The sequence below is a fragment of the Eufriesea mexicana genome, unplaced genomic scaffold (assembly GCF_001483705.2).
Source record: "Eufriesea mexicana isolate 0111107269 unplaced genomic scaffold, ASM148370v2 scaffold177, whole genome shotgun sequence".
Lineage (NCBI taxonomy): Eukaryota > Metazoa > Arthropoda > Insecta > Hymenoptera > Apidae > Eufriesea > Eufriesea mexicana.
In genome coordinates, this window is record NW_016908337.1 from 19,247 (window position 1) to 38,835 (window position 19,589).

The window sequence follows — 19,589 nt, forward strand, 5'->3', positions numbered from 1 at the left end:
TGAACATACTTAACATTTTTGAGCCTAAAGCGCCGAGACCATTATTACTGGCCTCCACAGGGCCAAGCAGAAAATACTAGATCATAGCAGAGCGCAGAGATCCGCAGTGCATAGCACAAAAGTCTAAACTTTCCTATCCTGACATCACCAAACGTAGCATACGAAAACGTAGCATAACTCAACCTAACGTGCCGAGACAACTATTGCTGGCCTCTTCAGATCCACGTAGAATATACCAGAGCGTAGCAGAGGGCAGAAAACAAACGCACTGCACTGTACAGCACAAAAGTCGAACAGCTCCTTACCTCTGCTTACATAACCTAACCTACCGAAACATAGTGTAATACAATATAGAGTGACGAGACCAATATTGCTGAACCTCCCAGAGCCAAGCGGAAAATATTAGAACACACTAGATAGCAGAAAACCACTGAATAGCTGTGTAAAGCGCAAATGCCATTCCTTCCCAAACTGAAACCAAGTGAACGTAATAAAGCCAAACGTAGCATAACTCAACATCACGTGCCGCGACAACAGCTTCCGGCCTCCCGTGAGCCAAGCAGAATGTAATGGAGCACAGTAGGTCACCGAATTCCAGCGAATTGCAATGTATGTCACGAAGGTCATAGCTACCCTGACCAAACTTAGCCTAACCTGGTTTATCGAAACGTAACATAACACAACCTATCGTGCCACGACCACTAACACTCATCTCCTCAGAGTCGAGCAGAGTATAGTAGAGCAACGTAGAGCGCAGGAATCCACCGTATGGCAGTGTACAGCCCAAACGTGAAAGGAATCCTAACCAAGCCTTGCTAACCTATCCTAACGAACCGAAACCGAACTCAAACTAACGCGCCTAGGCCACCAATACTGTCCACTCCAGAGCCTAGCGGGACATATTAGGGCACAGTGGAGGGCAAAAGTGCATCGAATAGCAAAGTATGGCACAAAAGTCTTATAAATTCTAACTTAACTTGACCAAACGTAACATAAGCAAACGTAGCCAAGCTCACCCGCCGGCCTCCACAGTGCCAAGCAGAATGTACTAGGGCACAGTAGTGTGCAGTAAGTTTCCGCATTGCAGTGTATAGCGCAAGAGCCGTGGATAACCTTGCATAACCTGACCTAATCTACCCTAACCAATCGTAGCATAACTCAATGTAACGTGCCGCAATCGCTATTGCACGCCACCCCAGAGCCCGGAAGGGTACTGTATAGCAATGCAGGGCGCAAGAATCCAACGAATACCGGTGTACAGCACAAAAGTGGAATTTATCCCAACGTAACTTCTCCTAACCTAACCTAACCAAACGTATCATAGCTTAACATGACTTTCCGACAACACTGCCACTGCCCTCCACAGAGCCACGCAGAATATAGTAGAGCACAGCAGATCACAGAAATCCACCGAACAGCCGAGTAAAGCACAAAAGTCGTAGTAGCCTATCCTAACCTAGGCAAAGGTAACATACGCAAACGTAACCAGGCTCAACCTAACATGACGAGACAACAACTCCTGGCCGCCACAGGGTCAAGCAGAATGTTCTAGAGCACAGTAGTGCACAGAAATGCACCGCATTGCTGTGAATAGCACAAAAGTCGAAGATATCCTGACCTAACCAGACCTAGCATAACCTAGCGTATAGTAGCATACCTCTGCATAACGTGCCGTGACCACTGCTGCAGTCGTCCCCAAAGCAAAGCGCGATAAAGTAGAGCGCAGTAATCCACCACGTAATAGTGCGCAGTGCGAGCTAGGAGCTATCCTAGCAAACTTAACCTAACCTAGTCAGATCAAAACGCAACCTAGTTCAAACTATCGAATCAACAGAATCGCAGTACATAGCGCAAGATTCATAGCCACCCGAAACTAACCTATGTCAAGGTAATCTAACCAAACGTAGCGTAACCCAGCTCAACGTGCAGCGACCCCTATTGCTGGACTCCCCAGAGCCCAGCAGTGTAAAGTAGAGCACAGTGGATCACAGATATCCACCGAGTAAATGTGTATAGCACGAAAGTCATTGCTATCCTGACAAATCTTACCCTAACCTAACCTAACCAAACGTACCATAACTGAACCTGACGTGCCGCTACCGCAATTGCTCACCTCCGCAGAGTCGAGCAGAGTATAGTACATCAATGTAGAGCACAGGAGTCCACCGAATAGCAGTGTATACCTCGAAAGTCGAAGCTAACCGAACTTAACCCAAACTAACGTAACCAAATCAGACGTAGCATAGCGTAATCTATCGTGCCGAGACATGTATTGATGGCCTACCCGGAGCCAGGCAGATCATATTAGACCAATGCAGAGCGCTGAGGTCCAACGAACAACAGTGTATAGCGTAAAAGGCAAAGCTACCCTACCCTAAGCTAGCCTAGCGTGACACAAGCAAACGTAAACTAACTCAACCTAACGTGTCGACACCAATATTGCTGCATTCCTCAGAGACGCGCATAGCATACTAGAGGACAGTAGAGCGCAGAAATCCTCCGATTAACAGTGTACAACGCGAAAGTCAAAGGTGTCCATACCTAACACAAACTAACATAACACAACCAAACGTAGCCTAACCTAACGTATCCTGCCGAGAACGCTATTGCATGCCTCCTCAGACACAAGCAGAGCATGCTGGAGCGTAGCAGAGCGTAGAAATCCAATGAATAGCAATGTATAGCACAAGAGAGAAAGATATCCTCTCATAACCGGACCAAACGTGACACAACCATACGTTACATGGCATGGATTGGTGTGCACCGAACACTATTGCTGGCAACACGAGAGCCAAGCTGTATATAGCCGAGCAATGTGGAGCGCAGGCATCCACCGCATTGCAGTATATAGCACAATATGCCTAGTAACACTCTCCTAACATAGCCACGAGTAATACAACCGAAGGTAGCATAACGCAACCTATCGTGCCTTGACCACTATTGCTACAATCCCCAGGTCTAAGCAGAATGTACAAGAGCACGGTGGAGCGCAGTAACCTGCCGCATTACAGTGTAAAGCACAAAAGTGGAAGATATTCAAAGCCTACCAGCACTAATCTAACCTAACCGACCGTAGCTGAACTCAACATAAGGTGCCGAGGCTAGAATTTCTGGCCTACCCAGAGCCAAACGGAGCATATTAGAGCAATGCAGGGAGCTGAAATCCTCCGACTGGCTGTGCACGACGTACAAGGCAAAGCTACCCTATCCTAACCTAAGAGAACGTAACTGCCATACGTAATCTGTCTCAACCTAACTTGCCGAGACCGCTATTGCTGGCCTCCCAATAGCCAAGCAGGGCATACTAGCACACAATAGATCGCAGAAATCTACCCAAAATCAGTGTACACCGCGTTAGTCATAGCTATGCAATGCTAACCCAGACAAACATAACCGAAACGAACGTAACATAACTCAATCTAACGTGCCGAGACTACAACTACTGGCCTGCCCATAGACGAGCACAGTATAGTAGAGCAATGTAGAGTGCAGGGAACCACCGCATAGCGGTGTGCAGGACAAAAGTCTATGCTAACGTATCCTAACCTATCAAACGTAACTTAAACCAAGATATTGCGCCACGACCACCGTTACTGGCTTCCCCAGAGCCGACCAGAATATAGTTCAGCGCCGTAGAGCGCAGAACTCCACCGAATAGCAGCGTACACCACGAAAGTCAAAGCTATCCAAGCCTAACCCAAGCAAACGTAACACAACCAAACGAAGCATAGCATAAACTGACGTGCCGAGACCACAATTGCTTGCACCGCAGTAACATGCAGAGGAAACTATAGCCACGTGGAGCCCAGGAATTCGCCGAATAGCAGTGTATAGCATAAAAGTCTAAGACGTCCATACCTAACATGTCCTAACCTAACATCACCGAACGTGGCGTACCCAAATGCAACGTGCCGCGACCACTTTTGCTGGCCTCCCGGTAGCCGAGCAGAATATACTACAGCACTGTAGAGCGCAGAAGGTCACGAAGTATCAGTGTACTGCACAAAGGTCAAAGAGGTCCTATCGCAACATGACCTGACATACCCAAAGCGAACGTGGAATACCTAAATCTAACGTGTCGAGACCAGTATTACTGGCCTGCACATAGACGAGCAGAGTGTGATAGTGTAACGTAGAGCGCAGGAATCCACCGGATAGCAGTGAATAGCACAAAAGTCAAAGTTATCCTAATCTAACCTATCCAAACGTAATGCGGCCAAACGCATCCTAACTCCACCTAACTTGCCGAGGACACTATTGCTGGCCTCCACATCGTCAAGCAGGGCATATTAGAGGAGAGTAGAGCGCAAGGGTCCATAGAATGTTAGTGTATAGCACGGAAGTCGACGATATCCCGATCAAACCCCAGCAAACGTTAACTAGCACAACCTAACATGCAGCGGCCACAATTTCAAGCATTCCCAGACCAAAGCAGGGAACATTAGATCGCAGTAGATCTTAGGAATCAACCGAATAGCGGTGTATCGCACAAAATTCGAGCCATGCTAACTTTACACAACGTAACGTAATCTAACCAAACGCAACCTAACCCAACCTGCCGTGCTGAGACCGCTATTGCTGGCATCCCCAGCTCGAAGCAGAGCATACCAAGGCACAGAAGAGTGTACGAAACCACCGAATAGCGGCGCATAGGACAAAAGTCGAAACCATCATATCCATCCTAACCAAACTTAACCTAACCGGTAGCAACGTATATCGGACTTGCTTGCGGAGACCAATACATTTGGCCTCTCCAGAGACAAGCAGAATATACTAGAGCACAGTAGAGTGCAGATATCCACCGAATAGCTGAGTATAGCGCCAAAGTCGAAGCCATCTCAACATAACCAAACCTAACACGACCTAAACAAACGTGACCTAGCAAAATCTGTTCCGCACGATCGCAATTGCTTGTCTCCCAGCGCCAATCGGAGCATATTAGAACGCAGTAGAGCGCAGAAGTCCACCGAATAGCAGCGTATAGCACAAAAGTCAAAGAAATCCTCACCAAACATAATCAAACCTAGCCTAACGGAACATAACGTAACTCAACTGAACGCGCCGCGAGCACTATTCCTGGCGTCCGTATGGACAAGCAGGGTTGTTGGCGCACAGAGGAGCGCAGAAGACCATAGAATAGCAGTGTGCAGCACAGACGTCAAATATATCCTAACCGAACACATCCTAGCCAAATTGGAGGATGCCCTCGCGGCGCTCAGTCCCCGAATCGACGCAAAGTTCGAGGAGCTCGTGCGAACGCTCCCTGTGGCGGCCGGGCGGAATGCGCCTGCCCCAGCGCCGGAGCAAGCGAGCACCACCGCCGGCCTGCGCGAGCGGCATGGATCAGTGGCCCCGACGGACACTGTCGGGGGCGCTTCCCGTGGCTGGCCTGTTGACGTCCCGGCGAAGGCGCCGGTCGCGGCCCCGGTCGTAGCCGGGAAGGACGAGGAGGCCATCAGCTCTCGTCATCGGTAGGCATGAGAAGCGAGCGCAGCGGCAGGCGGCCGCTGCCACGCAACTTCCCGCGAGGATGCCCACGAATGCGCCGAAGGGAGCCGGCGGTAAGGCGGGCGCCGCGCCTCGAGGACGAGCTCCGCTCGCGCGCATCCTGCGACCGCCGCGAGGACCGGAGCGATGCCCGGTCACGACAAGGAGAAGAGCGGCGATAAGCAGATCCCCATTCTTAAGCGGCCGCCGCCGCGGTTCGGGTACCAGAGAGCTCGAGTCTCTCTAGCGCTGAGGCCACCTCCGCTGCAAGAGAAAAAATAAGCCTCGCCAGGCGCCTGCTGGCTCCGCGTCGGCCTCAGCGCCGGCGAGCGCCAATTCCAAAATTGCGTTCGCGATTTCCGTCTCCGCGACCGCTGTCGCGATGGGCCTGCCGACCGGCGGAGCACCGGGCCCGCAGCTGGCACGAACGAAGGGAGCCAGGGGGAGGCCATGTGGACGGCCTAAATTTCACGTCGTCCACGGTTCTCCAGGCCAACTTGAACCACTCGCGGGCTTCGCAGGACCTGCTCCTGCAGACGCTAGTTGAGATGGGTGTCGGGCTGGCTGTTACCGCAGAGCCGTACCGTATCCCCGATCAAGAAGTGTGGCTTGGGGATCGGGACGACTGCGTGGCGATCATCGCCATGGGACTACAGCGGACACCCGCACCAACAACGCTTCACAGCGGCGAGGCATTCGTGGCGGTCTCCTGGAAAGCCTTAGCCGTGGAGGGTTTCTACGACTGCCCCAACCGCGACCTCTCTTCGTGCGAGAGATACCTGGACGTACTCGGATGTTTCCTTAGTGGACACATGGCTCGTCCGGTTCTGGCCCTTGGGGACCTCAGCGCCCACTCCGTGGCGCGGCGTTCCCCGCGAGCAGATGCTCGGGACGAGGCCCTGTAAGATTGGGCCGCGTGGTTGGATCTCAGGTTGCTCAATCGGGGTTCCGTAAGCACATGCGTCCGTTGGAACGGCAAGTCCATCGTGGATCGCCGGCAGCTGTGCGGCGTGTCACCAGCTGGAGGGTGGCGGTGGAGGTGGAAACGCTTCGCGACCACCACCACATCTCCATGATGCTTGCCGTCACACCTCGCACCGAGCTGGAACCACCCAGCGGGAAGCACGACGCCGTGCCGCGGCGGGTGCTCGGGCGCCTCGACCGCGACCTCTGCGCCGCGGACGTCCAGGTCGTCGCCTGGGCGGATGGGGCCGTCGGGCTCGAAAAAGACGAAGCGGGGTTAGGTGCGGAGCGGCTAATGGAGGCGATGACGCGCGCGTGCGGCGTTGGCATACTGCGGGTGATGGAGCCACCATCGAGGGGTGCAGTGCACTGGTGGTCGGTCGAAGTCGCGCAGCTCCGGGAAACCTTCGTGCTCGCCCGGCGCCAGTACACCAGTGCGCGACGTCGGCGACGCGCGGTGACCGTCGAGGACATCGCGCGCCTCTATTGCGAGTAGCGGTCCGCGCTGTGCGATCTCCGGATGGAGATTCGCAGAGGCAAATCTAGGCAATGTTACGAACACCAGGCGACGCTCGAAAGTGAACCGTGGGGACGCCCGTATAAATTAGTAATGGGGAAGTTATGGGCATGGGCGCCCCCCGTGTCCGAGTGTATGGATCCCGATCTCATGCGGCGGGTGATCGGCACCCTCTTCCCGGTGGCGGCGGAGGATGGGATGCACACCGTTGCAGTACGATCGGAAATGGTCGGATGGTCCGACGGGCTGTGGGTCTCGCGTGAGTAGTTGGGCGGTGCAGTCGTTAGGATTTGGGCGAGGTGCACCACCCCCGTACCGAACGGCATCACAGGCTGTTCGACAGCTGCCTCAGGACAGGTTGCTTCCCGGCCTGTTGGAAGAGCGCGAGGTTCGTGCTGATCCCGTAACCAGGGAAGCCGCCGGAATCTCCGAGGGCATACCGGCAGATATGCCTGCTCGATGAGGCGGGCAAGCTCTTCGAGCGCGCTCTATCTGCCCGCCTCCGAGAGCATTCAACGGACATGGCTCCCCATCTCAGCGTCAGCCAGTTCGAATTCTGGCGGGGTCGATCGGCGATCGACGCGATTAAGCGCGTTGGTCCCCTGTTGCAGGCTGCCGTTGACCGGAGCGGGGTGGTGCTGGCGGTCGTTGTGAATATCGCCAACGCCTTTAAGAGCCAGCCCTGCTCCGCCACCCGGTGTTTCCCGTTGTACCACAGGGTTCCCCAATACATGATGGCGGTGATCGGCGACTACTTGGCGGAGCGCTCGATCGAGTATCCCGGACGATACACGACCGTCGTGCGTGCGACGAACCGCGGGGTTCCACAGGGATCGATACTCAGGCTGATTCCCTCGGACCTCGCGTACGACGCCGTGTCGCGCACTTCACTCCCCCGCGGCCTGAGCCTGACGTGTTACGATGACGACACGCTGATGATGGCGGCCGGGTCGAGTTTGGAGGAGGCCACGTTGCCCGCGGAAAGCGGCGTGGCCCCCATGGCGAATAGCAACCAGCGGATGGGGCTGAGTATCTCCCCCGAGAAGACCGAGGCAATGTGGTTTTGCCATTGGCACCACGGGAAGACGCCGATGTCCCTGACGCGCGAGGGTAACGTCGCGGTCGAGATACGGGACCGGATGAAGTATCTCGGTCTCGTCCTCTATAGCCACTGGAAGTTCGACGAGCATCTTCTCGCGCAGGAACCACGTCTGGAAGGTATGGCGAGGACGCTTTGTCGCCAGCTACCCAACCAGTGTTGGCCAGACGGGAGGGTGCGCCGCCTCTACACGGGTGTCGTTCGATCGGTGGCACTTTACGGGGCTCCGATCTGGGCGAAGTACATGGTCGCTATTCCGCGCAGCCTGGCGATACTCCGGCGTGCCGCTCGCAGGATGGCGATCAGGTTCGTGCGCGGTTACCGCACGATATCCAACGAAGCGGCGAAGGGCCGGACGTGTACCGTCGGCGGCGGTGCTCCTGAAGAAGGGGCCGTTTCGTTGAGGCGAAGGTTCCAACAGCCCGTGATGACCGCCTGGCGAGCTGGGCTGAGGAGGCCGAGCAGCCGGCTGCACCGGGCCATCGAGGCTGTTCTCCCCGTGCTGGATGCATGGGGGCGCAGTGGCAGCCGGCACATTTTCCGCCTGACACAGGTGCCAACCGAGCACGGATGCTTCGGGGGTTACCTGTGACGTATCGGGCGGGAACGTGAGACGCGGTGTCATTACTTCGGGGAAGGGCGGGGCACGGCCCAGCACACGGTGGAGTAATTTCCGGCGTGGGCTCGCGAGCGCTGGGTACTTTGTCGCGTGGTGTGTCGGGACCACTCACTCTCCGTCGTCGTAGCGCGGATGACGGAGAGCTAAGGTGCGTGGCGTGCGCTGGCCTCCTTCTGCGAGGCGGTTATGTTGCAGAAAAAGGCCGCGGAGAGAGCACGCGAGCGTAGCATATGCTCCTGGCGTGTAGGACGGCGGAGACTGCAATCGCGTCGCCGGTGGGCGGCGTGCGCACTGCCGGATGTGTTAACGCGTTAGACCTCCGCCTTCGCGAGCGACCATGTGCCTACAGCCGGAGACCGTCTCTCTCTTCCGTTGCAACCTAGGTCAGTGTGACCACGGGCTGGCGTGTGGGGGCCCGTCTGTTCGAGAGACCGTGGTCCGGGCGCTCGGCGTCGCGTGACGATCGCGCGGCGTCCGCAGGGTATGCGTGCGTTGCGGTGCGGTTGTGTGCGTGTTGTGTGTACCTGTAATAGACCCGTCTCTCGCGCATGGGCATGATCGTTTCGGGTGCGATATCCCGTCGCGCCGGGAGGCTACTGCGGTTACGTCGCGGGGACGCCCTTGCAATTTCGTCGCCGCGAAGTCCAGGGCGCAACGGAATGCGATGGTCTGACCATCGTGTGGGCTTTAGTGGGTAAAAATCCCACATAGGGGGTCGGGTATCTTTGGAAGATTTCCCCCATGTGAAAAAAAGTAGGAAAATGTTACGCTAGGATATCTACGGCTATTACGCTGTAGACTGCAACGCGGTTGGCTTCTGAGCTCTGCTCTGCTGTAGTATATTCAGTTTGGCTCTGTGGAGACATGCAGTAGTGGCCTCGGCACGTTCGGTTGAGTGAGGTTGCGTTTGGTTATGTTATGTTTTGTCGGAATAGATTAGGATATCTGCGACTTCTGTGTTATTCACAGGAATTCGATGGATTTCTGCGCACTACTGTGCTCTAATATGTTTTGCTTGGCCCCACGGTGGCTATCAAAAGAGGTCGCGGCACGTTATGTTGGGTTAGACTACGTTTGGTTAGGTTGTGAATGGTAATTTTGGGTTTGGGTATCTTCGACTTTTGAGCTGTATACTGCTGTGCGGTGCATTTCTGCCTTCTACTGTGCTGTAAAATTTTTTGCTTGGCTCTGGGGAGTCCAAAAATGCTGGTCTCATCGCGCTATGTTGAGTTACGCCACGTTTGAGTTGGTTACTTCGGGGAAGATTAGGTTATGTTATCTTCCACTTTTGTGCTATGCACGGCAATGCGGGGTATTTCCGCGCTCTGCTGAGCTCAAGTGCATTCTGCTTGGCTTTGGGGAGGCCAGAAGTAGCGGCCGTGGGACGTTATGTTGAGTTAGTTTACGGTTGTTCATATTGCGGTTGGCTATGCTTCGACAGGATATCTTCGTCCTTTGTGATATACACTGCAATGCGGCGGAATTCTGGGCTCTAATGTGCTTTAATATGTTCTCAGTGGATCTGGGGAGACCAGCAGCATTGATCTCTGCACGTTAGGTTGAGTTAGGTTACGGTTGGTTATGTTCCGTTTGGGTAAGTTAGGAAAGGCTACTTTGACTTTTGTGCTATGCACTGCTATTCCGTGGACTTCTGCGCTCTAGTGTGCTCTAATATGCACTGCTTGGCGCTGGATTGGCCAGTAATAGTGGTCTCTTCACGTCAGGCTGTGTTAGGCTACGTTCCGTTGGGTTAAGTTAGAATGCTAAGGTCAGGATATCTACGGTTTTTCTGCTATACATTGCAATGCGGCGGATATCTGCGCTTTGCTGTGCTGTAGTATATTCTACTTGGCGCTGGGGAGGCCAGTAACAGTAGTCTCGGCTGGTTAGGTTGAGTTAATCTACGTTTGGTTAGGTTAGGCTAGGTCAGGTTATGTCAGGATATTTTCTACTTTTGTGCTATACGCTTCAATGCGGTGGATTTCTGCACTATGCTGCTCTCTAGAGTTTTCTTCTTTGCTCTCTGGAGGCCAGCATTAGTGGCTTCGGCACGTTAGGTTGAGCTATGCTACGTTCGGTTGTGTTACGTTGGGGAGGTCAGTATTGGATAGTTAAGACTTTTGTGTCATACACTCCTATCCGCGTATTTCTGCGCTCTACTGTGTTCTAATGGCTTCTGCTTGTGCCTTTGGAGGCCAGCAATAGTGGCCTCGGCACGCTAGGTTGAGTAAGTTTACGTTTGTTCAGGTTGGGTTAGGTAAAGCTCGGCCAAGTAACTTAGATTTCCGTGTTATACACTGCCGTTCGGAGTATTCCTTCGCAGTGCCGTGCTCTACTAAACTATGCTTAGCCCTCGGAACGCCAGCAATATTGGTCTCGGCACGTATGGTTTGGTAAGGTTACGTTTCGTTATGTTATGTTAGGACGGCTCGGTTAAGTTTTCTTTGTCTTTTGCGCTACAAACTGCAATTCGGCGGATTCCTGCGCTCCACATTGCTCTACTGTACTCAGCTCATCTCTGTGGAGGCGAGCAATCGTGGTCGTGGCACGCCAGTTTGTGTTGTGTTACGTTTTGTTAGGTTATGTTAGGTAAACTTTGGTTAGGATAGCGTTGACTTCCTCGTTATACACTGCTATTCGGTGGATTTCTGCGCTCCACGCTGCTCTATTATGCTCTGATCGACACTGAGGGGCGAGCAATTGCGCCATTGGCATGTTATGTTGCGTTATGTTACGATTGGCTTGTTATGGTTCGGTTATGTTTGGTTAGGGTAATTTCGACTTGCGTGCTATACACTGTTATTCGGTGGATTTCTGTTGTCTACTGTGCTCTACTACTTTCTGCTTGGCTCTGTAGAGGCCAGGCGCCGTGTTCGCGACACGTTGCGTTGAGCTCTTCCACGTTATTTAGGTTAAGTTAGGTCGGGTTAAGTTAGGATATCTTCGACATTTGTGCTATACACTGCTATTCAGTGGATTTTTGAGATCTATATCGCTCTGCTATACTCTGCCCGACTCTGGGGATGCGAGAAATGGTGACCGCGGCACGCTAGGTTCAGTTACATTCCGATAGGCCAGGCTAGGTTAGACTACGTTTGGCTGGTGTAGCTTCTACTTTCGTGCTGTACACTGACGTTCGGTGTATTCCCGTGATCTACTGTGCTCTAGCGTATGCTGCTTGGCTCTGGGGAGTCCCGCAGCAGTGATCGCGGCATGCTCTGAGTTACGCTACGCTTTGTTAGGTTATGTTAGGACAGGTTATGACAGGATATATTCGAGTATTGCGATTTTCACTTCAATGCGGTGGATTTCTGCGACGTACTGTGCTACGGTAAATTCTGCTTGTCTTTGTGGGGGCAAGCAATTGCGGCCTTGTCGTGCTAGGCTGGGCTAGGCTCCGTCTGTGTGCGTTATGATTGGCTAGTTTAGGACAGGCTACTTTGTCTTTTGTGGTGTATACGTTAGGCTACACTTGCTTAGGTGTGGTTAGGTCAGGTTAGGTTAGGGTGTCTTTGGCTTATGTGCTCTACACTGCGATTCTGTGGACTTCTGCGCACTAAAGTCCTCTAGTAGGTTGTGATCGACTCTGGGGAAGCCAGCAATAGTGGCCAAGGTACGATAGGTTGAGTTACGTTACGTCTTGTTATATTAAGGTTGGATATATTAGGATAGGGTAGGTGTGACTTTTGTGCTGTACACTGATATGCGGTGCAATTCTTCGCTCCAGTGGTCTCTAGTACGTTCTGGTTGGCTCTGCGGTGGCCAGCAGTAGTGGTTCCGTCACGTTGGTTTGGGCTATGCTATGTTCGGGTATGTAACGTTTGATGAGGTTAGGGTATGGTAGCACAATCATTTATGCTATACACAGCTCTCCGCGGATTTCTGCGCTCTACTGTGATCTTGTACATTCTGCTTGCCTCTGTGGATGTCACCAATAGTGTTATCGCCATATCAGTATGAGCTAGGTTACGTTTGCGTATGTCAGGTATGGGTATATTAGGATATGCTCCTTTGACCTTCGTGTTTTACACTGCCTTTCGGCGGATTTTTGTGATCCACTGTGCTCTACTACTATCTGCTTAGCTCTGGGAGGCCAGTAGCAGTGGTCGCGACACGCTACGCTGAGCAATGCTACGTTATTGCATGTTCGGTTACATCTGGTTATGTTATGATGCCTGAGGCTTTTTTGCTCTTCTCTGCAATGCGGTGTATAACGGCGATCTACTGTGCCCTAGTATATTCTGCTCATCGCTGTAGAGGACAGCGATAATGGCCTCGTCATGTTAGGTAGAAATGGGCTACGTTAGGAAGTGTTACGTTTGGCTATCATATGATACGCTACTTTGTCCTTTGCGTTATACACTGCTCTGCTGTGAATTTCTGCGCTACGCTGTGCTCTGGTAGACTCTTCTCGTCCGTGTGGAGGCGAACAATGGTTAGGACAAGTAAGGTTTAGCTATGTTACGCTTGGACGTGTCACGTTTGGCTAGGCTAGGACAGGTTACATTGTCTTTTGTGCTGTACAACGCTATTCGGTGGATTTCCGCGCTCTAGTGTGCTATAGTATGAACTACTTGTCCCAAGGGAGGGCAGCAATAGCCGTCTCGGCACGTTAGGTTGAGTTAGGCTATGTTTGGTTATGATCTGTTGGTCTGGCTTTGGTTTGGGTAGTTTAGACCTTTCCGAAATACAATGCGATTCTGCGGATTCCTGCATTCCAATTCCCACTAGTGTGTTCTTCTTGGTTCTGGGGATGTCAACAATAGTGTTCGCGGCACGTCAGCTTGAGGTAGGTTACGTTCGGGTAGGTTGGATTAGGCTAAGCTTTGGTAGGGTAGCGTTAACTTTTGTGCTGCACACTGCCATTCGGTGGGCCCCTGCGCTCTACCCTGCTCTAGTATGTCCTGCTTGGCATTGGCGAGGGTAGCAATATCGGTCTCGGCACGTTAGGTTGAGTTAGGCTATGTTTGGTTATGATCTGTTAGTTTGGTTTTGGTCTAGGCAGCTTTGACTTTTGCGCTATACGCTGCTATTCCGTAGATTTCTGAGCTCTACACTGCTCTAATGTGTTCTCCTTTGCTATGTGTATGTCGGCAATTGTGGTCATGGCGCGCTAGGTTTAGTTATGTTACGCTGGTTACGTTACGATTGGACAGGATCGGAGAGGGTAGCTTACACTTTTGTGCTATACACTGCTATTCGTTGGATTTCTACACCATACGTTGATCTACTATACTCTGTTCGACTCATGTGAGGCCAGTAGTAGTGGTCTCGCGCCGCTATATGGTGTTATGTTACGTTTGGCTACGTTACGTTTGTCTGGGTTGGGTTTGGATAGAAAAGACTATCGTGGTACACACTGATATTTGGTGCACTTCTACGCTCGACGTTGCTCTGCTATACTCTCCTTGACTCTCGGGATCCGAGCAATAGTCTTATTGTACGTTAGGTTATGTTAGGCTAAGTTTGGTAAGGGTAGCTTTGACTTTCGTGCTGTACACAGCTATTCGGTGGATTCCTGCCCTCTACCGTGCTCTACTCCAGTCTGCTTGGCCCCGTGGCGGCCAGCAGTAGTGGTCGCGGCACTTTTGGTCGAGCTACATTACGTTTGGTTAGGTTAGGTTGCGTTAGGTCAGGGCTGCTTTGACCTTTTTGCTACGCGCTGCTAATGTATGGACTTTTGCGCTCTTCTGCGCGCTATAACACTCTGCTTGCCTCTGTGGACGCCGGGAATAGTGCTCTCGGCACGTTAGGTTGAGTTATGTTACGTTTGGCTATGATATGTCTGGCTATGTTTGGTAAGGATGCCCTCGACTTTGGCGCTATGCACTGCTATTGGGTTGATTCCTGCGCTCTACTGTGCTCTAATATGTCCTGCTTTGCTCTGGGGATGCCAGAAATAGAGGCCTTTGCTCGTTGGTTTTAGTTATTCTACGCTTTGCAAGGTTAGGTTATACCTGGTCGGGTCAGGGTATCTTTGACATTTGCGCCATACATTGCTATTTGGTGGCTTTTTGCATTCTACTGTGCTCTACTATACTCTGCTCGAATATGGGTAGGTCAGCAACAGTGGTCGTGGCACGATAGGCTTTGTTATGCTACGTTCTCTGACGTTAAGCTTGGTTGGGTTATGACAGGGTAGCTTTGACTTTTGTGCTCTATAATGCCGCTCGGTGGACTGCTGTGCCCTTCACAGCTCTGCCATGCTCTTCTCGAGCATCGGGATGCGAGCAATAATTTTCGTGTCACGTTTCGCTGAGTTAGGTTAGGCATGGTTAGATAAGTTCAGGCTGTGTTTGGCTAGGGTAGCTCTGACTTTCGTGCTATACACAGTTATTCGGTGGATTCCAGCCATACAATTCGCTGTACCCTTATTTGCTAGACCATGTGGTGGCCAGCAATAGTGGTCGCGGCAGGTTACGTTGAGATTTGTTACGTTTGGTTTGGTTATGTTGTTTTGGGTTTCGTTCCTATGTCTTTGACTTTTCTACTCTACACTGTGATTCTACGGAATTCTGTGCCCCACTGTCGTCCAATGGGTTCTGCATAGCTATGGCGAGGCTAGAAATAGTGGTGGTGGCAGCTTTGGTTGAGCTTGGTTACGACTGATTAATTTACGCTTGCTTGGGTTCGGTTTGGGTAGTTTCGACTTTCTTGGCGTGGACTGATATTCGGTGGTTTTCTGCGCTCTACTATGCTGGACTAAACTCTGCCCGGCTATGGAGGGGGGGGGGCAGCAGTAGTCTCGGTACGTTACGCTGCGTTAGGCTTTGTTTGGCTAGGTTATATTAGGACAGGTTATATTAGGATACCATTGACCTTTGTGATTTACACTAAATTGCGGCGGGATTGGGCGCTCTACTGTGCTCGAGTATTTTCTGGTTGGCTCTGGGTAGTTCAGCAACAGTGGTCTAGCCACGTTTTTTAGTGTTATGTCACGTTAGGTTATGTTACGTCTGGTCATGTTAGGCTAGAACATCTTTCACATTTGTGCTACACACTGCAATTCTATGGGCTCCTGGGATCTACTGTGCTCTACTATACTCTGCTCGAACCCAGGGTTGCCAGAAATAGCGGTCTCGGCGCGTTAGGTTGAGATAGGTTGCGTTTTGCTAGATTACGTTTCTTGGGGTTAGGTCTGGATAGCTACGTCTTTCGCGGTATACACTGCGACACGATGGCTTTCTGCGCTTTACTGTTCTCTACTGCCCCTGCTCGACTCTAGGGTAGCCAGCGATAGTGGCCGCCACACGATTGGTTGGTTTAAGTTACGTTCGGTTAGACCAGGTTGTGTTAGGTTTGGTCATGATGGCTTTGACTTTTGCGCTGTACACAGCCACTTTGTGGACATCTGAGCTCTACTCTCCTCTAATATGCTCTGCATATCGCTGGGGAGGCCGGCAATGGTGTTCTCGGCACGTTTGGTTATGTTAGGCTGCGTTTGATTAGGCTACGTTTGTTTGAGTTAGGTTTGGATTGCTTTGACTTTCGTGGTATAGACTGTACCTCGGCGGGTTTCTGCGCTCTACTGCGCTCAAGCAAGTTTTGCTTGGGCATGGGGAGGCCAGCAATAATGATCTCGGCACGCAAGGTTGAGATAGACATCTTTCGGTTATATTCCATTCGGTAAGGTTAGGACACGATTGCTTTGGCTTTTATGATACACACCGATATTCTGCATATCTCTGCGTTCTACTGTACTCTAGTAGATTCTGCCTGGCTCTGTGGAGGCCAGCAGTATTGGTCTCGGCACGTAAATCTGAATTAGGTCACGTTCAGTTAAGTCATGTTTGGTTAGGTTAGGCCAGGATAGCTTTTACTTTTGTGGTATAAATTTCTGTTCGGCAGATTTCGGCGCTCTACTGTGATCTAATATGCTCTGCTTGGCCCTGAGGAGGCCAGCAACGGTGGCCACGGCACGTTGGCTAGAGTTATGTTACGTTTGGTTATTTTGGATTGGTTAGGTTCTGACAGGGAAGGTTTGACTTTAGTTCCATAGTATACTATTAGGTGGACTTCTGCACCCAACTGTGCTCTAATATCTTCAGCTTGGCTTTGGGAGTGCGGGCAATAGTTGTCTCGCCACGTCATGTTTCGTCAGGTTACGTAGGACTAGGTCGGGTTAGGGTAAGTTTGGCTAGAATAGCTTCAACATTTGTGCTGTACACCGCCATTCGGTTGGCTTCTGCGTTCTGCTTGCTTCAGTGTGTCCTGCTTGGCTCTGGGGGCCAGCAATAGTGGTCTCTGCACGATATATTGGGTCAGGCTGCGTCCGGTTATGTTTGGTTAAGCTAAGCTTTGTTAGGTTGGCTCTAGCTTTTGTGCTGTGCACTGATATTCTGAGGACTTCCGTATGAGGACCACTCTAGTATGTCCTGCTTGGCTAAGGGTGGGGGCAGCAATAGTGGTTTCGCCACGTTAGGTTGAGTTAGCCAATGCTGGTTTGTGTTCTGCTGGTAAGAGTAGCTACGACATTTCCGATATACACTGCAATTCCATGTATTTCTACGTTATACTCTCGACTAATGCGTTCTGGTTGGCTCTGGGGAGACCAGTAACTGTGGTCGTGGCTCATGAGCTTGAGATGCGCTTCGTTTTCCTATGCGACGATTGGTTAGGCCAGGAAAGGTTAGCTTCGACTTTAGTGCAACGCTCCGCTATTAGGATGATTCCTGGGGTCTGCAGGTCTCTATTGTTTTCAGCTTGGCTCTGGGGATGGCAGCAGTAATGGTCTCGGCACGTTAGCTTGAGTTAGGTTATGTTTGTCTATGTTCCGCTGCATTGGGCTATGTTTGGGTAGCCTTGACTTCCCCGATATACACTGCTATTGTGCAGATTTCTGCGCTCCATACGCCACCAAGGCTTTGCACTTGGCGCTGCGGAGGCCAGCCATAGCAGTCGCGGAACGTCATGTTCAGTTATGTTGCGTTAGGTTATATTACGCTTGGTTAGGTTAGGAGAGGCTAGCTTTGACTTTCGCGCTTTAGTCCGATAATAGGTGATTATTTGCGTCCTACAGTGTCCTAATATTTTCAGCTTGGCTCTGGGAAGACCAGTTATAGTTGCCTCGTCACGTTATGTTGAGTCAGGTTACGTTTGGTTAGGTTGGCTTAGGCTATGTTTGGATAGTATATCTTCAACTCTTGCGCCGTACTATGCATTTCGGTGGATTTCTGCGCTCTACTGCGCTCTAGCATGTCCTGCTTGGCTGTGGGGTGTGAAGTAGTAAGGGTTTCGGCAAGTTAGGGCGAGTTAGGCTACATTTGCTTATGTTCCGATGGCTTGGGTTAGGTTTGGGCAGCTTTGACTTTCCACATATACACTGCGACTATATTAATTTCTGCCCTCTACCCTCCGTTAAAGTTTTCTGCTTGGCCCTGTGGAGGCCAGAAACACTAGTCGCGGCACGTTAGGTTGCGTTATGCTACGTTTCGCTATATTACGATTGGTCAGGTTTGAAGAGTGTTGCTTTCACTTTGGAGCTATAGCCTGCTATTAGGTGGACCTCTGCGACCTACAGTGCTCCTATATTTTCAGCTTGACTGTCGGAAGGCCAGAAATACTGGTCGCGGAACGTTATGTTGAACCATGTTGCGTTTGATTAGGTTGGGTTAGGATAACCTTTGGTTAGGGTAGCTATAACTTTTGTACTTTACACTGCTATTCGGTGGATTCCTGCGATCTACTGTGCTCTAGTATGTCCTGCTTGCCTCTCGGGCTGGCAGCAATGGCGATCACGGCACGCTAGGCTGGGTTAGGTTATGTTTTCTTATGTTCCGTTGGTTTGGGTTATATTTGGGTAGCATAGACTTTCCCGATATACGCTGCTATTGTATAGATTTCTGGGTTCTACTCTACACTAATGTGTTCCGCTTGGCTCTGGTGAGGCCAGCAAAAGCGGCCGCGCCTCGTTAGGCTGAGTTACGTTCAGATTGGCTAGGTTAGCAGATGGTAGCTTTAACTTCAGTGGCATTGTCTGCCATTAGACGGATTTCTGCGCCCTACATTGCTCTAATACCCGCAGCTCCGCTCTGTGAATATCAGCAATATTGGTCTCGGCACGTTATGTTGAGTCAGGTTACTTTCGGTCAGGTAGCGTTAGGCTATGTTACGATAGGATAGCTTCAAACTTTGTGCTTTACACTGCTATCCGGCGAACTTCTGGGCCCTACTGTGCTCTAGTATGTCCTGCTTAGCTTTGGGGAGGCCGGTAATAGTGGTCGCGGCACGTTAGGTTCAGATATGCTACGTTCCTCTATTCTACGATCGATTAGGCTAGAAGGGAATAGCTACGTCTTTAGTGCAATAGTCTGCTATCAGGAGGATTGCTGCGTCCTACAGCTATGTAATGTTTCCAGATTGGCCCTGTGAAGGCCACTCATAGTGGTCTCAGACCGTTATATTGCGTCAGGTTACGAACGGCTATGATAAGGTTGGTTAGGTTACGAGAGGGTAGCTTTGACTTTAGAGCCATAGCCTGCTGTTAGGTGGATTTCTGCTCCCTACAGAGCTTTAATATTTTCAGCTTGACTCTGCGAAGACCAGCAGTAGTGTTCACGGCAAGTTAGTTTGAGTCGGGTTACGTACGGTCATGTTACTTTTTGTTAGGTTTGGAGAGGATGGCTTTGTCTTTAGTGCTATAGTCTGCTATTAGATGGATTCCTGCGCCCGACAGAGCTCTAATACTTTCAGCGTGGCCCTGGGAAGGCCAGAAATAGTAGCCTCTGCACGTTACATTGTGACAGGTTACGTTCGGTTAGGTTGGGTGAGACTAAGCTTGGTTAGGATGTCTTCAACTTTTGTACTGTACACTGCTATTCGGGTGTTTGTGCGTTCCATTGTGCTCTAGCATGTCTTGCGTGGCTATGGAGAGGGCAGCAATAGCGGTCTCGGCGCGATAGGTT

General features: G+C 51.3%; 1 protein-coding gene across 1 annotated transcript; it reads left to right on the forward strand.

Annotated features, from left to right (window-relative positions):
* Positions 1 to 6,035: 6,035 nt before the first annotated feature.
* Positions 6,036 to 6,392, forward strand: LOC108555378 (uncharacterized). The gene has a single exon (XM_017911005.1). It carries the CDS (start codon positions 6,036 to 6,038, stop codon positions 6,390 to 6,392), a length of 357 nt encoding a protein of 118 aa, XP_017766494.1.
* The last annotated feature ends 13,197 nt before the right edge of the window (positions 6,393 to 19,589 follow it).

What these genes read in the sequence shown, in the direction of transcription:
- LOC108555378 (XM_017911005.1), top strand. Translation starts at nt 6,036, where the DNA reads ATGGGTGTCGGGCTGGCTGTTACCGCAGAGCCGTACCGTATCCCCGAT.